General features: G+C 45.8%; 1 protein-coding gene across 1 annotated transcript in view; it reads right to left on the reverse strand.

The window, feature by feature from the left end:
- The window catches only part of tmem244 (transmembrane protein 244), a 64,638-nt gene that overhangs the window by 14,318 nt on the left and 36,310 nt on the right, over positions 1 to 14,010 (reverse strand). The window contains exons 4-5 of the mRNA XM_078213559.1: positions 10,564 to 10,689; positions 902 to 946 (exon numbers count right to left, since the gene is read on the reverse strand). Coding sequence (XP_078069685.1) covers positions 902 to 946; positions 10,564 to 10,689 — 171 coding nt within the window. The remainder of the gene's footprint in view (positions 1 to 901; positions 947 to 10,563; positions 10,690 to 14,010) is intronic.

A 14,010-nucleotide genomic window follows, 5' to 3' on the forward strand; every position in this document is an offset into this window, starting at 1 on the left:
GGAAATAGTCTCTGAACGTCCACTCTATCTATCCCCCTCATCATCTTATAAACCTCTATTAAGTCGCTTCTCATCCTCCTCCGCTCTAAAGAGAAAAGCCCTAGCTCCCTCAACCTTTCCTCATAAGACCTACCCTCCAAACCAGGCAGCATCCTGGTAAATCTCCTTTGCACTCTTCCCAATGCTTCCACATCCTTCTTATAGTGAGTGACCAGAACTGCACACAATATTCCAAATGTGGTCTCACCAAGGTCCTGTACATTTGCAGCATAACCCCACGACTCTTAAACTCCAACCCCCTGTTAATAAATGCTATGAGTGATGGGAACTGAAGGACAAGTAAATGGAAGGCGCCCCAGGGTGGAAAGGGTAGGGAACACCTGGAGGATCTTGAGGTGGGCGATCAGGGTCTTGGGGGTAAGCCGGTTGGGGGTGGGGGTGGGGGGGGGGGAGGTCCAGAGGTCATTGGGCCTCAAGAGGAGGGCACCCCCCTTAAAGCAAAAGGGGACAGCTGATAGAGGCTTCCCTTTCCCTTCTTGCTCAAATCACCCCCTGAGTCGTCATCCACTCATCACCCTAAATATTGAGGCTGGGTGCTTAAGGACCTTAATTGGGGCAAAGGTGGTCTTCTGTCAGAGGCCCTGCCCACCCCACTGTAAAATGGCTACCAAGTTGGTGCAGGTGTGATCCCAGAGGGAAACACCACCATGAAATTTCACACTCTTCACATTCTTTGCTCCCACCTCCCCCCCGACTCCCCCACTCCCACCCCTACCCATCTCAGAATCGACCAGGGGGAGTCGGGTGGGGGGGAGGAAGGTCCAGAGGTCATTGAACCTCAAGAGGAGGGCACCCCCTTTAATAGCTGGAACAATATTTGTATTTAAATTGAAAATCTTACCTAGAGCCAACCACCAATGCCATACCAATGGAAACTCAGCCATAACTGAAAAATATAATTGAGATATATCAATTTTTCATGTCTTTACTGAGGCACTTGTGAGTTACCCACGTGCAAAATAGTTCATCAATATTAACTCCGAATAAATTTCAATAAAAACTTAATATACTTTCAGTCATTGCTTTGAACATCTATTTCTAATTGATACTAACAGTGAAGGCTACTTTAATTAAGGGCCCAGGATCAGAAACTCTGGCATGAATCTTCATGTAGGCAAGGACTCTGAAATGACAGTGGGGGACACATCCCTGCCCAGTCCAGCAGCCCCGATGCCATTTCACATTCCAATAAGCATTAATTAGCATAAGACAGGATCGCCACTCCACATAGGATGAAGTCCCATTTTGGTGTGTTCTCAGCTAATCAGGTTGGCCAGCAGCTCTGCCTTCCCTCCAGGCAGAGTGCTGCAGTGGCCAGAAGAGGAAATGCAGGGAGCTGCCTGGAAATAAGTGATGGGAACTGAAGGACAAGTAAATGGCAGGTGCCCCAGGGTGGAGAGGGTAGGGAACACCTGGAGGATCTTGAGGTGGGCGATCAGGGTCTTGAGGGTAAGCCGGTTGGGGGTGGGAGGGGTGGGGAAGGTCCAGAGGTCATTGGGCCTCAAGAGGAGGGCACCCCCCTTAAAGCGAAAGGGGACATCTGATAGAGGCTTCCCTTTCCCTTCTTGCTCAAATCACCCCCTGAGTCGTCATCCACTCATCAGCCTAAATATTGAGGCTGGGTGCTTAAGGAATTTAATTGGGGCAAAGGTGGTCTTCTGTCAGAGGCCCTGCCCACCCCACTGTAAAATGGCTACCATGTTGGTGCAGGTGGGATCCCAGAGGGAAACACCACCATGAAATTTCACACTCTTCACATTCTTCCCCCTCCCCACCACTCCCCCACTCCCACCTCTACCCATCTCAGAATCGACCAGGGGGTGAGCGCAATATTTTGGCCCCTTTTTCTGACTCTGATCAGATGAAAGAATACACACATAGCTTCCTCCAATTTTTCTGAGTGATCTTCCAATCGAAGACCTTTCACATGCAACTCAGTGCGGGAAATCTCACAGGGAACAATGCAGAGAATCTGTATAGAAACTACATCCCCTTCTTACAGCACTAGCTGTCATATTCTGAAGAAGGAATTTAAATGTCCCAAAAACTACAGAGGGAAGGTAAATGTGTAAGTTAAATGGGTAAGGTGATAGGGCGGTAGATGGTAGGGTGACAGGGTTGCTAGGATGATAGGTGAATGGGATGGTAGGTAGGTGAGGTGGGTAGATGGGTGAGGTGGATTGGATGGCAGGTGGTTGGGATGGATGAGGAGAATAGGGTGGCATGTGGATAGGTAGGTGAGATGAGTGAGGTGGCAGGTGGGTAGTTGTGGGGGTGGTTAAGGTGGCAGGTAGGTGAGTGGATAGGTAGGTTGTGGGTAGTTGGGTCAGGCTGGATTGAAGGGGTATGGAGTCGGGTCGGGGATTAGTCAGATCAGGTTGGATGGCTGGTCAAATTGGATCAATGGGGCAATCAGGGGCTTGGGGGAGTGGAAGGTGGAGGCCAGTCAGGTGTGTCAGGGGGTTCATAGAGTCGTCAGAAGTGTCAGGGGTTTGGGACATTTAAATTCCTTCTTTAGAATATGACAGCTAGTGCTGTAAAAATGGTAAACTGGGTTAGTTGGCTAGCCAGGGAGTAGTCAGGGATCAGTGTGAATGATTGGGGGTGGGGGGGGAGGGGGGGGGATGCAGTCAGTACTAATAGTTACAGATATAATTGCATGTATACACAGAATTATATGGACCATCTTGCTGTGACTTTTATGGGAGATCAACAAAACACCAAGCGCAAAGGTGTAAAAGCTTGTTTTTCCTGTTTTTTTCTGATGTGGAGATGCCGGCGTTGGACTGGGCTAAGCACAGTAAGAAATCTCACAACACCAGGTTAAAGTCCAACAGGTTTATTTGGAATCACGAGCTTTCGGAGCGCTGCTCCTTCATCAGGTGAATCACTCAGCGCTCTGAAAGCTTGTGGTTCCAAATAAATCTTACTGCTTTTTTCTGGGAGTTTTCTAAACCTCACAACCAATATATGGAAATTGAGTCAAACTCCATTGCAGAATACAATTAGGTATAATGAATGCATGTTATGTACCCAAATGTTAATGATTACTGCTCATATAGTGAAAGATTTAATTACAGTCCTTTAACTGTCTCAATGATTAGCTTATCATCACTTCATCATTCTATTTCACTGGTTGAACCCATGCTAAATTTGCACCTATGCAAGTACAAATATTAATCCATACATAGATGTAACAAATACATTTTATTTTTCAGCATATACATGCATCTAGATAATTAATGTACAGTTCAGCTAATCAGGTAAAATGCCTTCGCTTCGATAAGTCAATGAAGAGATCCAATGTCACATCCAAGATCCAGAGATGGTGATGAACATATAGAAGAGGTGCTGAGCATGTCAGTCACAGAAAAGGAACTGTCAGAACTGTTTCATTAAAGTCTTGTTCTGTGCACTGTCTCATTGGATCCAGTAAATTTACACAGTGAATAACTGAGCCATTCTGATCTGGAGGTGTCGGGTAAATCCACAGTCTTCACTGAGTTAGCGGATCACAGCCAGGGTGGAAGCAGATTAGGGAGGAGATAATTGGCCAATATAGGAAACAATCCCTGGAAACTGGGAAACACTGCAATTCAGAAGGGGGTTGGAGTAGCAATCAGGAGGGATAAAAACAGAACGTGCTGGAAAAACTCAGCAGGTTTACCAACAAACAACTGGCTGATCATTTGATCCAGCAGTGGGGAGCAGCATTTTCACGGAGTGCATCTTAGGTTCTGCTGAGAACACCATGGCCGGGATTCTCCAAAAGAAATTCTAAGTCCCCAACATGCAGGAAAATGGGAGTAAATCCCTCTGTATTTTCAGCGTGATTTCCAGAATGAATCTCCGATACTCTGTGCATCACAGAGTGCCCACGCAGGATTCACTCTGGAAATCAGGGGGCAAGGCCCATTCCTGCCCGAGAGGCTAGCAGCATAGCACTGAGCAGGTCACTGTGCATATGCCGATCTGTCAGCGCAGAGATCAGCGCATGCGCAGTGACCCCAACCCCACCCCACCCCCACCTTGCCGGTCTCCAGATCGCTGGCCATCCCAATCGCTGGCCATCCCTGCGACCCCCCCCATCGCTGGCCTTCCAATCGCCCACCCCCAAATCGTTGACATCCCAGGTCTCTCCGGGCCTGCCCCAATACCCCCACCCCCCCATCACCCGCCCCACCCCTGGCCAGCCCCGATGTCTCCCCTCTGCCCCCCCCCCCGACAGTCCTGACCCTACCCCCATCACCCTCCTCCACGGGCCAATTCTGATGTTTCCGCTCCTGACAGTCCCGCCACTCCTGCCCCACCACCTTCCCATCGGCCAGCCCCGAGGTCTCCCTCCCCCAACAGTCCTGACCCGCCCCACACCTCCAATGACTATCCCTGAGCCCCTCCCCGGCAACCCTGACCTCACCCCTCACCCGGACAGCCAGCCCCAATCGCCCTCTTCTCTACCAGTGACCCCAATGCAGAGTGACAGCATGTACCCCTCCCCTACTGATCACACCCCAATAGGCCCTGTCCTCCAATAGGCCGCACCCCATCTGGCCCCATTCCCTTGGCACTGCCCGATGGCCTGTGGGCAGTGCCAAGGTGCCCCTTGGGCAGTACCAGTTCACCCCCTTGGGCAGTAACAGGCTGGCACTGTCATGTCGGCACTGTCAAAGGGGTATCGCCCCCTTACCCCCAACTTCCCCAGGGGGCCTCAAAGGCCTTTGTTCCCTCGAGTGGGGTTGGGTCACCTGTTCCCCATTATTGGGAGCAGGAGTAAATCCTGCTGGGTGAACAACTCCTGACTGGGGGAGGGGTGGGGGGGTTGGAGATGCTAGCAGGCCTGGAGACTTCAATCCCAGGCCCGCTAATCAGATGGAAATGTTGATTTCCACATTGTAATCAGCTCTGTGCTGATTTCCAACACAGAGCTGATTAGGCTGATAAACTTACCTCCGGAGACGTGCGGATGTTGTGACACCCAGCGGGAACCCGTGAAACGGCCCCTGCTGATGTCTCCCGGCCCGCTGCGCTACTCGAGCAGTGCAGCGGGTTGGGAGAATTGCTCCCCATATCATGGAATCAACCCTTTGAATTGAAGAATATTAGATATAGTAGATAAAGAAGTCAAGATGCAAGCCTGAGTGTACAATGCCCCTTCGCAGCATTGGAAATGAAATCATTTTACTCTGGCTGCATTTTGTAATATGTAATTTCAGGCATGAAATGAGCTTCATTATAGCAAGTGTAAGCTTCATTAGAATTGTTCAATTATTAAGATCATTTGGCCCACTGTGTCTGTGCCAGCTCATTGAAAGGGCTATCCAATTAGCCTCACTCCCCTGATCTTTCCTCACACCCCTGCAATTTGTCTTCTTTTCAAGTATTTATTTCATTCCATTTGAAATTTGCTACTGAATCTGCTTCCACCACATTTTTTCAGGCAATGCATTCTAGCTCAGAACAAATTGCTGCCTAAAATAATTCTCACCTCCTCTCGAATTCTTTTGCCAATTATCTTGAATCTATATCCTTGTTTACTGACTCTTTACTGAATCACTGAATCACTGAATCTTTACTGAATCACTGAAACAACTCTATGATGACATCAACAAGTTCCATCCCACCATCAGGCTCACCATAGACTACTCTCCGGAATCGGTTGCATTCTTGGACACGCGCATCTCCATTAAGGACGGTCACCTCAGCACCTCACTGTACCGCAAGCCCACGGATAACCTCACGATGCTCCACTTCTCCAGCTTCCACCCTAAACACGTTAAAGAAGCCATCCCCTACGGACAAGCCCTCCGTATACACAGGATCTGCTCGGATGAGGAGGATCGCAACAGACACCTCCAGACGCTGAAAGATGCCCTCATAAGAACAGGATATGGCGCTAGACTCATTGATCAACAGTTCCAACGCGCCACAGCGAAAAACCGCACCGACCTCCTCAGAAGACAAACACGGGACACAGTGGACAGAGTACCCTTCGTTGTCCAGTACTTCCCCGGAGCGGAGAAGCTACGGCATCTCCTCCGGAGCCTTCAACATGTCATTGATGAAGACGAACATCTCGCCAAGGCCATCCCCACACCCCCACTTCTTGCCTTCAAACAACCGCACAACCTCAAACAGACCATTGTCCGCAGCAAACTACCCAGCCTTCAGGAGAACAGTGACCAAGACACCACACAACCCTGCCACAGCAACCTCTGCAAGACGTGCCGGATCATCGACACAGATGCCATCATCTCACGTGAGAACACCATCCACCAGGTACACGGTACATACTCTTGCAACTCGGCCAACGTTGTCTACCTGATACGCTGCAAGAAAGGATGTCCCGAGGCATGGTACATTGGGGAAACTATGCAGACGCTGCGACAACGGATGAATGAACACCGCTCGACAATCACCAGGCAAGACTGTTCTCTTCCTGTTGGGGAGCACTTCAGCGGTCACGGGCATTCGGCCTCTGATATTCGGGTAAGCGTTCTCCAAGGCGGCCTTCGCGACACACGACAGCGCAGAGTCGCGGAGCAGAAACTGATAGCCAGGTTCCGCACACACAAGGACGGCCTCAACCGGGATATTGGGTTTATGTCACACTATTTCACATAAATATTTCTGCTTTTTTCCTCCTGAGTCTTTATCATGCGATCCTAGAATCAGAATTTATGTCACACTATTTGTAACTCCCACAGTTGCGTGGACCTGCAGAGTTTCACTGGCTGTCTTGTCTGGAGACAATACACATCTTTTTAGCCTGTCTTGATGCTCTCTCCACTCCCATTGTTTTGTTTCTTAAAGACTGGATTAGTTGTAAGTATTCGCATTCCAACCATTATTCATGTAAATTGAGTCTGTGTCTTATAAGTTCTGTTTGTGAACAGAATTCCCACTCACCTGAAGAAGGGGCTCAGAGCCTCGAAAGCTTGTGTGGCTTTTGCTACCAAATAAACCTGTTGGACTTTAACCTGGTGTTGTTAAACTTCTTACTGACTCTCCTGCCAGTGGAAACACTTTCTTATTTATTATACTTTTGTACACCTTAATTAAGCCTTCCCTCAATCTCCCCATTTGAAGCAGAACAGTCTCACGTTCTCCAGTATCTTCCCATGAACTGAAATCCCTTGGCTGGGATTTTACGGCTTCGCTCGTCCCAAAACTGGAAAATGCCGCCCGAGGTCAACGGACATTTCCATGGTCCACCTCTCACCCGCTCCGATTCCCGCGGCGGACGGGATGGTAACATTCTGGCCCCTGTCTCTCTTATCATTTTGGTAAATGCTTCTGTACTTTCTCCAAGGTACTGACATTCCTCGTAAAATGTGTTGCTCAGAAATGGATGCAATACTCCAGCTGAGGACAAACCTGTGTTTAACAAGGTTTACTATAACTACCATGCTTTCATATTCTATGCCTCTACTTATGAAGCCAAGAATTTCTGAGGTTTGTGAAGTTTAACATTACATTTCACGATCTCAGCTAAATTCCACTCTAAAGGCAAAATTTTACTTCAACTGACCTACTCTTAGTGTCCTTCATGAGTGACCATCTGCATGGAGAATCAGACAATGCAAGTCATTGAGTGCAGGTTGGTCATGACTGAAGATCTGCACACTCAGTCTGTCACATTACACAGGAAGGAGGAAAGCCTCACCGAGGTGGCTCAGTGACTCACTGAAGTGCAGCCAGGTTCTCTGCAGCTCTTGGACAGCAGGCAAGCCATGAGAGGAAAGATGCAGTGGGAATTCTTCTCTCCCACCACTCATTCCTTACTCCATCACCTCTCGTCAGCCCATGCTGGTTCCTGCCCTAATGACAGTTAGCCCCGCACCAGTGCAGATGAGGAACACTTTGGTGGGTCCTCACTGGTTTCAAACCCAGAGGCTGTCAGCAGGAGACACCTCAACTCTCAGAGCAGGGGAATGAGCAGCTTGTCTCCAGCTCTGCTGAAGCCACATGGATTGCATCACATAATAGGAGTAATCAGAAGTGAATGAGAAAGACATGGTCGCACAAGAGGATTCGGGTGTTTTTAACAATGTTTTATGATGTTATTTATCTGTTGATTTCTCTGATTCAAACACTTTATCTGAAATCTTCATTTACCTGTAATGCGCTTTCCTGAATTTTAAATGGCCTTCAGGAGACCTTCAGGACCAGGTTAGAGGATGAGAAAAGGATGTCAAATGTGATGGCTAGGTTTCTGAGTGTGGGAATGATTTATTTTGGGTTAGTGGTGCGGGTCACGGACAGGGGCTCTTTCAGGATTCATCAGCCAGGTCCTCAGAGAATAGCCCTTGACTCTGCTGCCAGCCACTGATGCTGTGCAGAGGAACAAAAACCTGTGGGAGATGTGACTGCATTCATCAGGACAAATGCAAGAATGCCAAATTTCAAATGATCGTAATAATTGATACCACAGGTGAAAGGAGTTATGATTAGATGGCAAGTTGACACTGGTTGGCTAAGGCTATGGAGAACAGAATTTTTAAAAATGCACAAGGCTTGAACATACTTCTTTTGTTTGCAGAGAATTGGTACATGCCTATGAACGTGTCCCTTCTAGCATGCATAGATGAACCATGTTAGGAGCGCAACTAATTTAGATTGATTGTTATAGCTATTAGTATACTCAAAACTGTTCAGCAAGTGCAGTCCAATCTCAGAATCTAACGTTAGATATTTTGTTTTGGGTTTTCAAGTATGGGCTGGTTGAGTAGAGCCTGCACCCTGCCTATTGCAATCAATCGAAGGAACATGCTGTCTGATTCAGTGTGTGTTAGCATTTCCTTACGCACCTTAATATGCTCCACCCCACACTCAAAATCACTTTTGAGATGGAGCAGTCTAATGTATTCCATTTCCTTGATATGCTGGCTATGACAAAAGATTTTTAAAATATATTTTTTGAGTTTATTGTGTTATTCTGTGAAATAGGTTTGTGGCTGTGTTGTGTCTGTGTATGTGTGTAAAACTAATTTAATTAAATGGAAGACAGTTGAGCTGCAATGTTTAGGACATCACAAGGGTATAGATGTGAAAGACATGCACTTGAGGTAAGTATGGCCAAGTTGAATTTTCTATAAACCATTGAGCTGAGGGTAGAAATTTGCATTAGGAGATAAAGAAGGTTTATTTTCCATTGTGAAATTTCAAAGGGGAGTAAGAGAGGTTTACAACTTGAAAAAGGTCATAAATAAGTAAGGCAAGATTATTAAATTTTATTTGACCTGAACGTTGGGTCAATAGACAGAACATGAAAAATGTTATATCCTGGGAAAGTTAAGTTTCAAATAAGGATTAAAGACAATGGAATAAAAATGAAAGAGGAAAAAATATTCCAGGAGAGATGTGAGAGCTGTGTTGAGAGTGGCCACGTGAGTCCTCCTGGGATGCTATTCTGTGTTCAGAAGAGAACTATGAAGAGGCAAAATGAAATCCACCACTGAGGTGAGCCAGAAATATCATGAGGCTGCAAAAAATTAGTCTGGTATTTTGAAGTTTCTTGAATTTCCATAACAAAGTGGAACAGAGAATGAGAAGTACGATAATATTCCCTACCTATTGCAGAAGTGGGTTTGCCTTGTGGTAATATTATTGGATTTTTATAGTCAAGCATAAGAGATTGTGCCCTAAAAGGGTGCTCATTTGTGAGTATAACCAAGTCGGAAGGTTTTTGAGGGGGAATTTCTGTGACACTAATTTTAACTGTGTAAATGTAATCTTATGTGTTTATGTTTTCTTTCATTTGGAAATAAATGCTCTGATATAATGTTTAAATCCCACATGTTATTGTAATTTTTAACTTCCAACTTTGGTAAACCTACCATCTTGCGGTCAAAATACAACAAATAATAGAATTATGGTAAGTAGGCCAAGTTTCTCTTTGCGATTTTGTTTGCATGGCAATTAACTTCTGCTTGGTCATAACAATAACAATGGCTCTTGGGACATCAGGACTATTCTTTGTATTCAAGGCACCTCACCCTAATGAACTTCCCCACCACCATTACCTCAGTGTAGTGCTAGGGATGATGCAAAGACAATTCCACAAAAAGGTATTTGTCACATTACGTTCACCCCAGCCCTTAACCCAGAGATCATGTTGGTCATAAAATTTGATATTACCAGATCATTTCCTGTGAGGTTCTTGGGAAGAAAATTAAGATTCACCAAAATGTATTTGTAATCAGAACTGCACATGTTGTTAGAACATTGATTTTTTTCTCATTTAAGATTCCCTCTGCTGGTATATGTATATCACGCAATTCAATTTTCAATACATTACACTTCCCAACTCTCACATGTATACTCTGCTGAAAAGGAATCTTCTTACACTTCAAATGGAGGTACAATATGTCTTTTTCTGTTCAGACGTATGGTGCTATCCTGAGTGTATGAGGCATGAAATTTTGTTTATATCAATATTAGATATCTCTTCAGAAAATATCATTATATTTTGAGCATTTAAATGATACAGAATACATTGCTTACCTGTTGAGGTGACTGCAACATGAATAAGAGTAACTGTAATGGCATAATCCCAAACCCATTCTTTAACCACTCCAGCAAACAGCAACCCACTGACAAAGTAAGTCATCTCCATTGAGATCAGGTTGACTGAAAGACATAGGAAGATAATGGTGCAATCATTCAAGTAACAATAAAAACAAACTTAATCAACCCACAATGTTATAATCAGGCATGCTGCAGCAAAAATGTATTTTCTTCCCAGAAACTCATGAAGGAAAATCAAAGAATGTTTGAAAACCTATGATAATTGTATAAATTAAGGTTAATTGTCTACAGGTTGGAGGCGGCACACATTTGATAATAAATTATGCAAATATAAAGAGACACTTTCCAACAATATGTTTGAGGGCTTCTGCAGCCAGTGAGTGCTGCAGGGGCTGAAGTGCTGCATCATCAGCCCCAGGAACATTTTTTAAATTTAATATTTTTTTAAAGTTTTGTCTTTTTCTGTTACAGTGTCCCTATAAGGGCTGATCATTTGATTACTTTTTCATTGTTTATTTGTTACTCTAAAGAGTATGAAGAGGCACTTTCTGCCAGTACTCTTGGGGCCTTCTGCTGACTGTGGGTGCCACAGAGGCTGGAGTATATCACCACCCCCTAAAATGAAACTTAATTTTGATAAGCTTCCTTTCAAGTTCTGTTTTTGTTGCAGTGCCCTATTAAGCGGTTGTTAATTAGTTAATTTGGTCATTTGTTTTAGTTTTCTCACAATATTTCACTTTGTTCTAAAACTGAATAAAGATTGATTTCTGGTCTCCTCCTTCACAAACTGGCTGTAAGAAGTTTAACATGGTAGCAGATAATCATAGAATCATAGAATCCCTACAGTGCAGAGGCGGCCATACAGCCCATCGAGTCTGCACCAACTCTCTGATAGAGTGTCTCACCCAGGCCCTCTCCCCTGCCCTATTCCCATAAACCCGCACGTGGCTAATCCATCTAACCTACACATCTTGGGACAGCAAGAGGGGCAATTCAGCATGGTCAATCCACATAAGCTGCACATCTTTGCTTTAAGGCAGTAACAGGACTACAGACAGGATTACAGATTTCTACCCATTTTTAGTCCATGTACCCATAAACAGATACAGTAAAAGTTTCACTAACAGAATGCTGTCAACAAGCCAATAAGACATCTGCCTACCACACAAATAAATAATGTGGTATCTAAATTTCCAGGTACGTAGGACAGACATTCCAACGATTAGTAACTCATATCAAACTGTATGTTCCTTTGCCTGTTCACAGTAGGCACTGCACTGATCATATTCAACTAACATGTGCATGCAAAACTCAGAACATCATAACTAACATTTTGTGATACGATTCCACGATTGGACACTACTTGCTGGACAATTCCGAATGTGCTAAGAATTACACCAACAGCCAATTTAAGATTATCAGTCAGCTGACATGTGGCTCACTTAGACTTGCTAGAAGCTACATACACAGGGACCTGTCCTCCATGGGCAGAAACAACATGTGCAGGTTTTGTGACTGTTCGAATTAAACAAAAGCATGGGGGTCAAAAGTTCCCTGGTGCATTCTCCATGGTAATGTATCACCCAAAGTTGACTTGCCAACCGGTCAACAGACTTTTCTTACGCAGAATAAACTGTTGTTCCCTTTGAAATTTAACATTCTTGTCGCTGTCCTGATGAGGTGAAAAGTTTCAATAACTTCTCTCTTTTTTCATCAATATTCAAATTCTGTACTATCAGGCAACTCCTTCTATATTTGTGCAGTGTTTTTATTCGTCCCATTGGCATTTTAACTTATTTTTCGAATATTTCTCACATGAAGTTATGTGATGCAGAGAATTACCAAGGATGCTGGATGTATATATTTTAAAGACAATGATAAGTGTTTGTTTACCAATCTGTCAAAACTGTCATATGATGTGTGATGCGCGATTGATCCACACGGGAGACAAGGTCGTACCCGGGAATAAAGACTTTTATTCACAACAAGAATAGAGCATACTGCTTAACAATACTATCCCAGACTAAGGGCTACTAGGAAGTAGCAGTGACCTTTATACCCCTGTAAGAAGGCAGGGCCAAACGGAGTGTACCACAGAACAATGCTAACAGGTGGAACACCCCAACCCTAACCCCAACAGCAACACGAATAACATATGTACAAGTACCCATAGTGGTAACCATCTATGGTTCACCACATTCACCCCTCCTTTGAAAACAAAGGCCGGCAGGGTAAGGAGACAATACGAACTGTCCATATCTTCACAAGTTTAGCCGTATCGGAGGTCCGCACCGTCTCTGCGACCTCCGCAGTACCGGCTCCGGTGTCGGTTCTGGTGACCGTGGTGATGACCCTCTCTCCGAGGTGGTGTCCAGTGACTTCTCCAGTTCCTCACACACCTGTGGACCTCAAGGTGGCGACAATCTCCTGGACTCAGGCAAGCTGTACACGGGAGTAAGAGGATTAAGTTGAGGTCCCGATGCTGGCCGTGTCGAGTCAGGAGGGGAGAGAATGGACAAAGGAATCCTAACCAGGCGTGCGGGAGTGACGGGAATGTCCAGGTCCCCTGCAGGCGCCAGATCTCTGATAGAGACCGTGTCCTCTCGCCCATCAGGATATGCCACATAGGCATATTGAGGGTTGGCGTGGAGGAGATGGACCTGTTCAACCAAAGGGTCGGACTTGCGGGCCCTAACATGCCGCCGCAGGAGGACAGGTCCTGAGTACGTCAACCAAGACGGCAGTGAGGTCCCAAAGGAAGACTTCCTAGGGAAGGTAAACATCCGCTCATGTGGGGTAGCGTTGGTTGCCGTACACAGGAGGGATCGGATTGAATGGAGCGCATCAGAAAGTACCTCTTGCCAACGGGAGACTGGAAGACCCTTAGACCTCAACGCCAGTAAAACAGCTTTCCAGACTGTAGCGTTTTCTCTCTCGACCTGTCCGTTACCCCTGGGGTTGTAACTCGTAGTCCTACTCGAGGCAATTCCCTTAGAGAGCAGGTATTGCCTCAAGTCGTCGCTCATAAATGACGAACCCCTATCACTGTGGATATTACTGGGGTAACTGAACAGGGTAAAGAGACCCCACAGGGCTTTGATGACCATGGCAGAGGACATATCAGAACATGGGATGGCAAAAGGGAATCGGGAGTACTCATCAACCACGTTGAGGAAATACACGTTCCGATCTGTAGAAGGAAGGGGCCCCTTGAAGTCGACACTCAGTCATTCAAACGGGCGAGTGGCCTTAATGAGGTGTGCCCTGTCAGGCCGGTAGAAGTGCGGCTTGCATTCTGCACAAACTTGGCAACTTCGAGTTATCGACCTGACATCCTCGATGGAGTAGGGCAGATTGCGAGCCTTTACAAAATGGAAAAACCGAGTGATCCCCAGATGGCAGAGATCATTGTGGAGGGCCAGT

The sequence above is a fragment of the Mustelus asterias genome, chromosome 5 (assembly GCF_964213995.1).
Source record: "Mustelus asterias chromosome 5, sMusAst1.hap1.1, whole genome shotgun sequence".
Taxonomy (NCBI): Eukaryota; Metazoa; Chordata; class Chondrichthyes; order Carcharhiniformes; family Triakidae; genus Mustelus; species Mustelus asterias.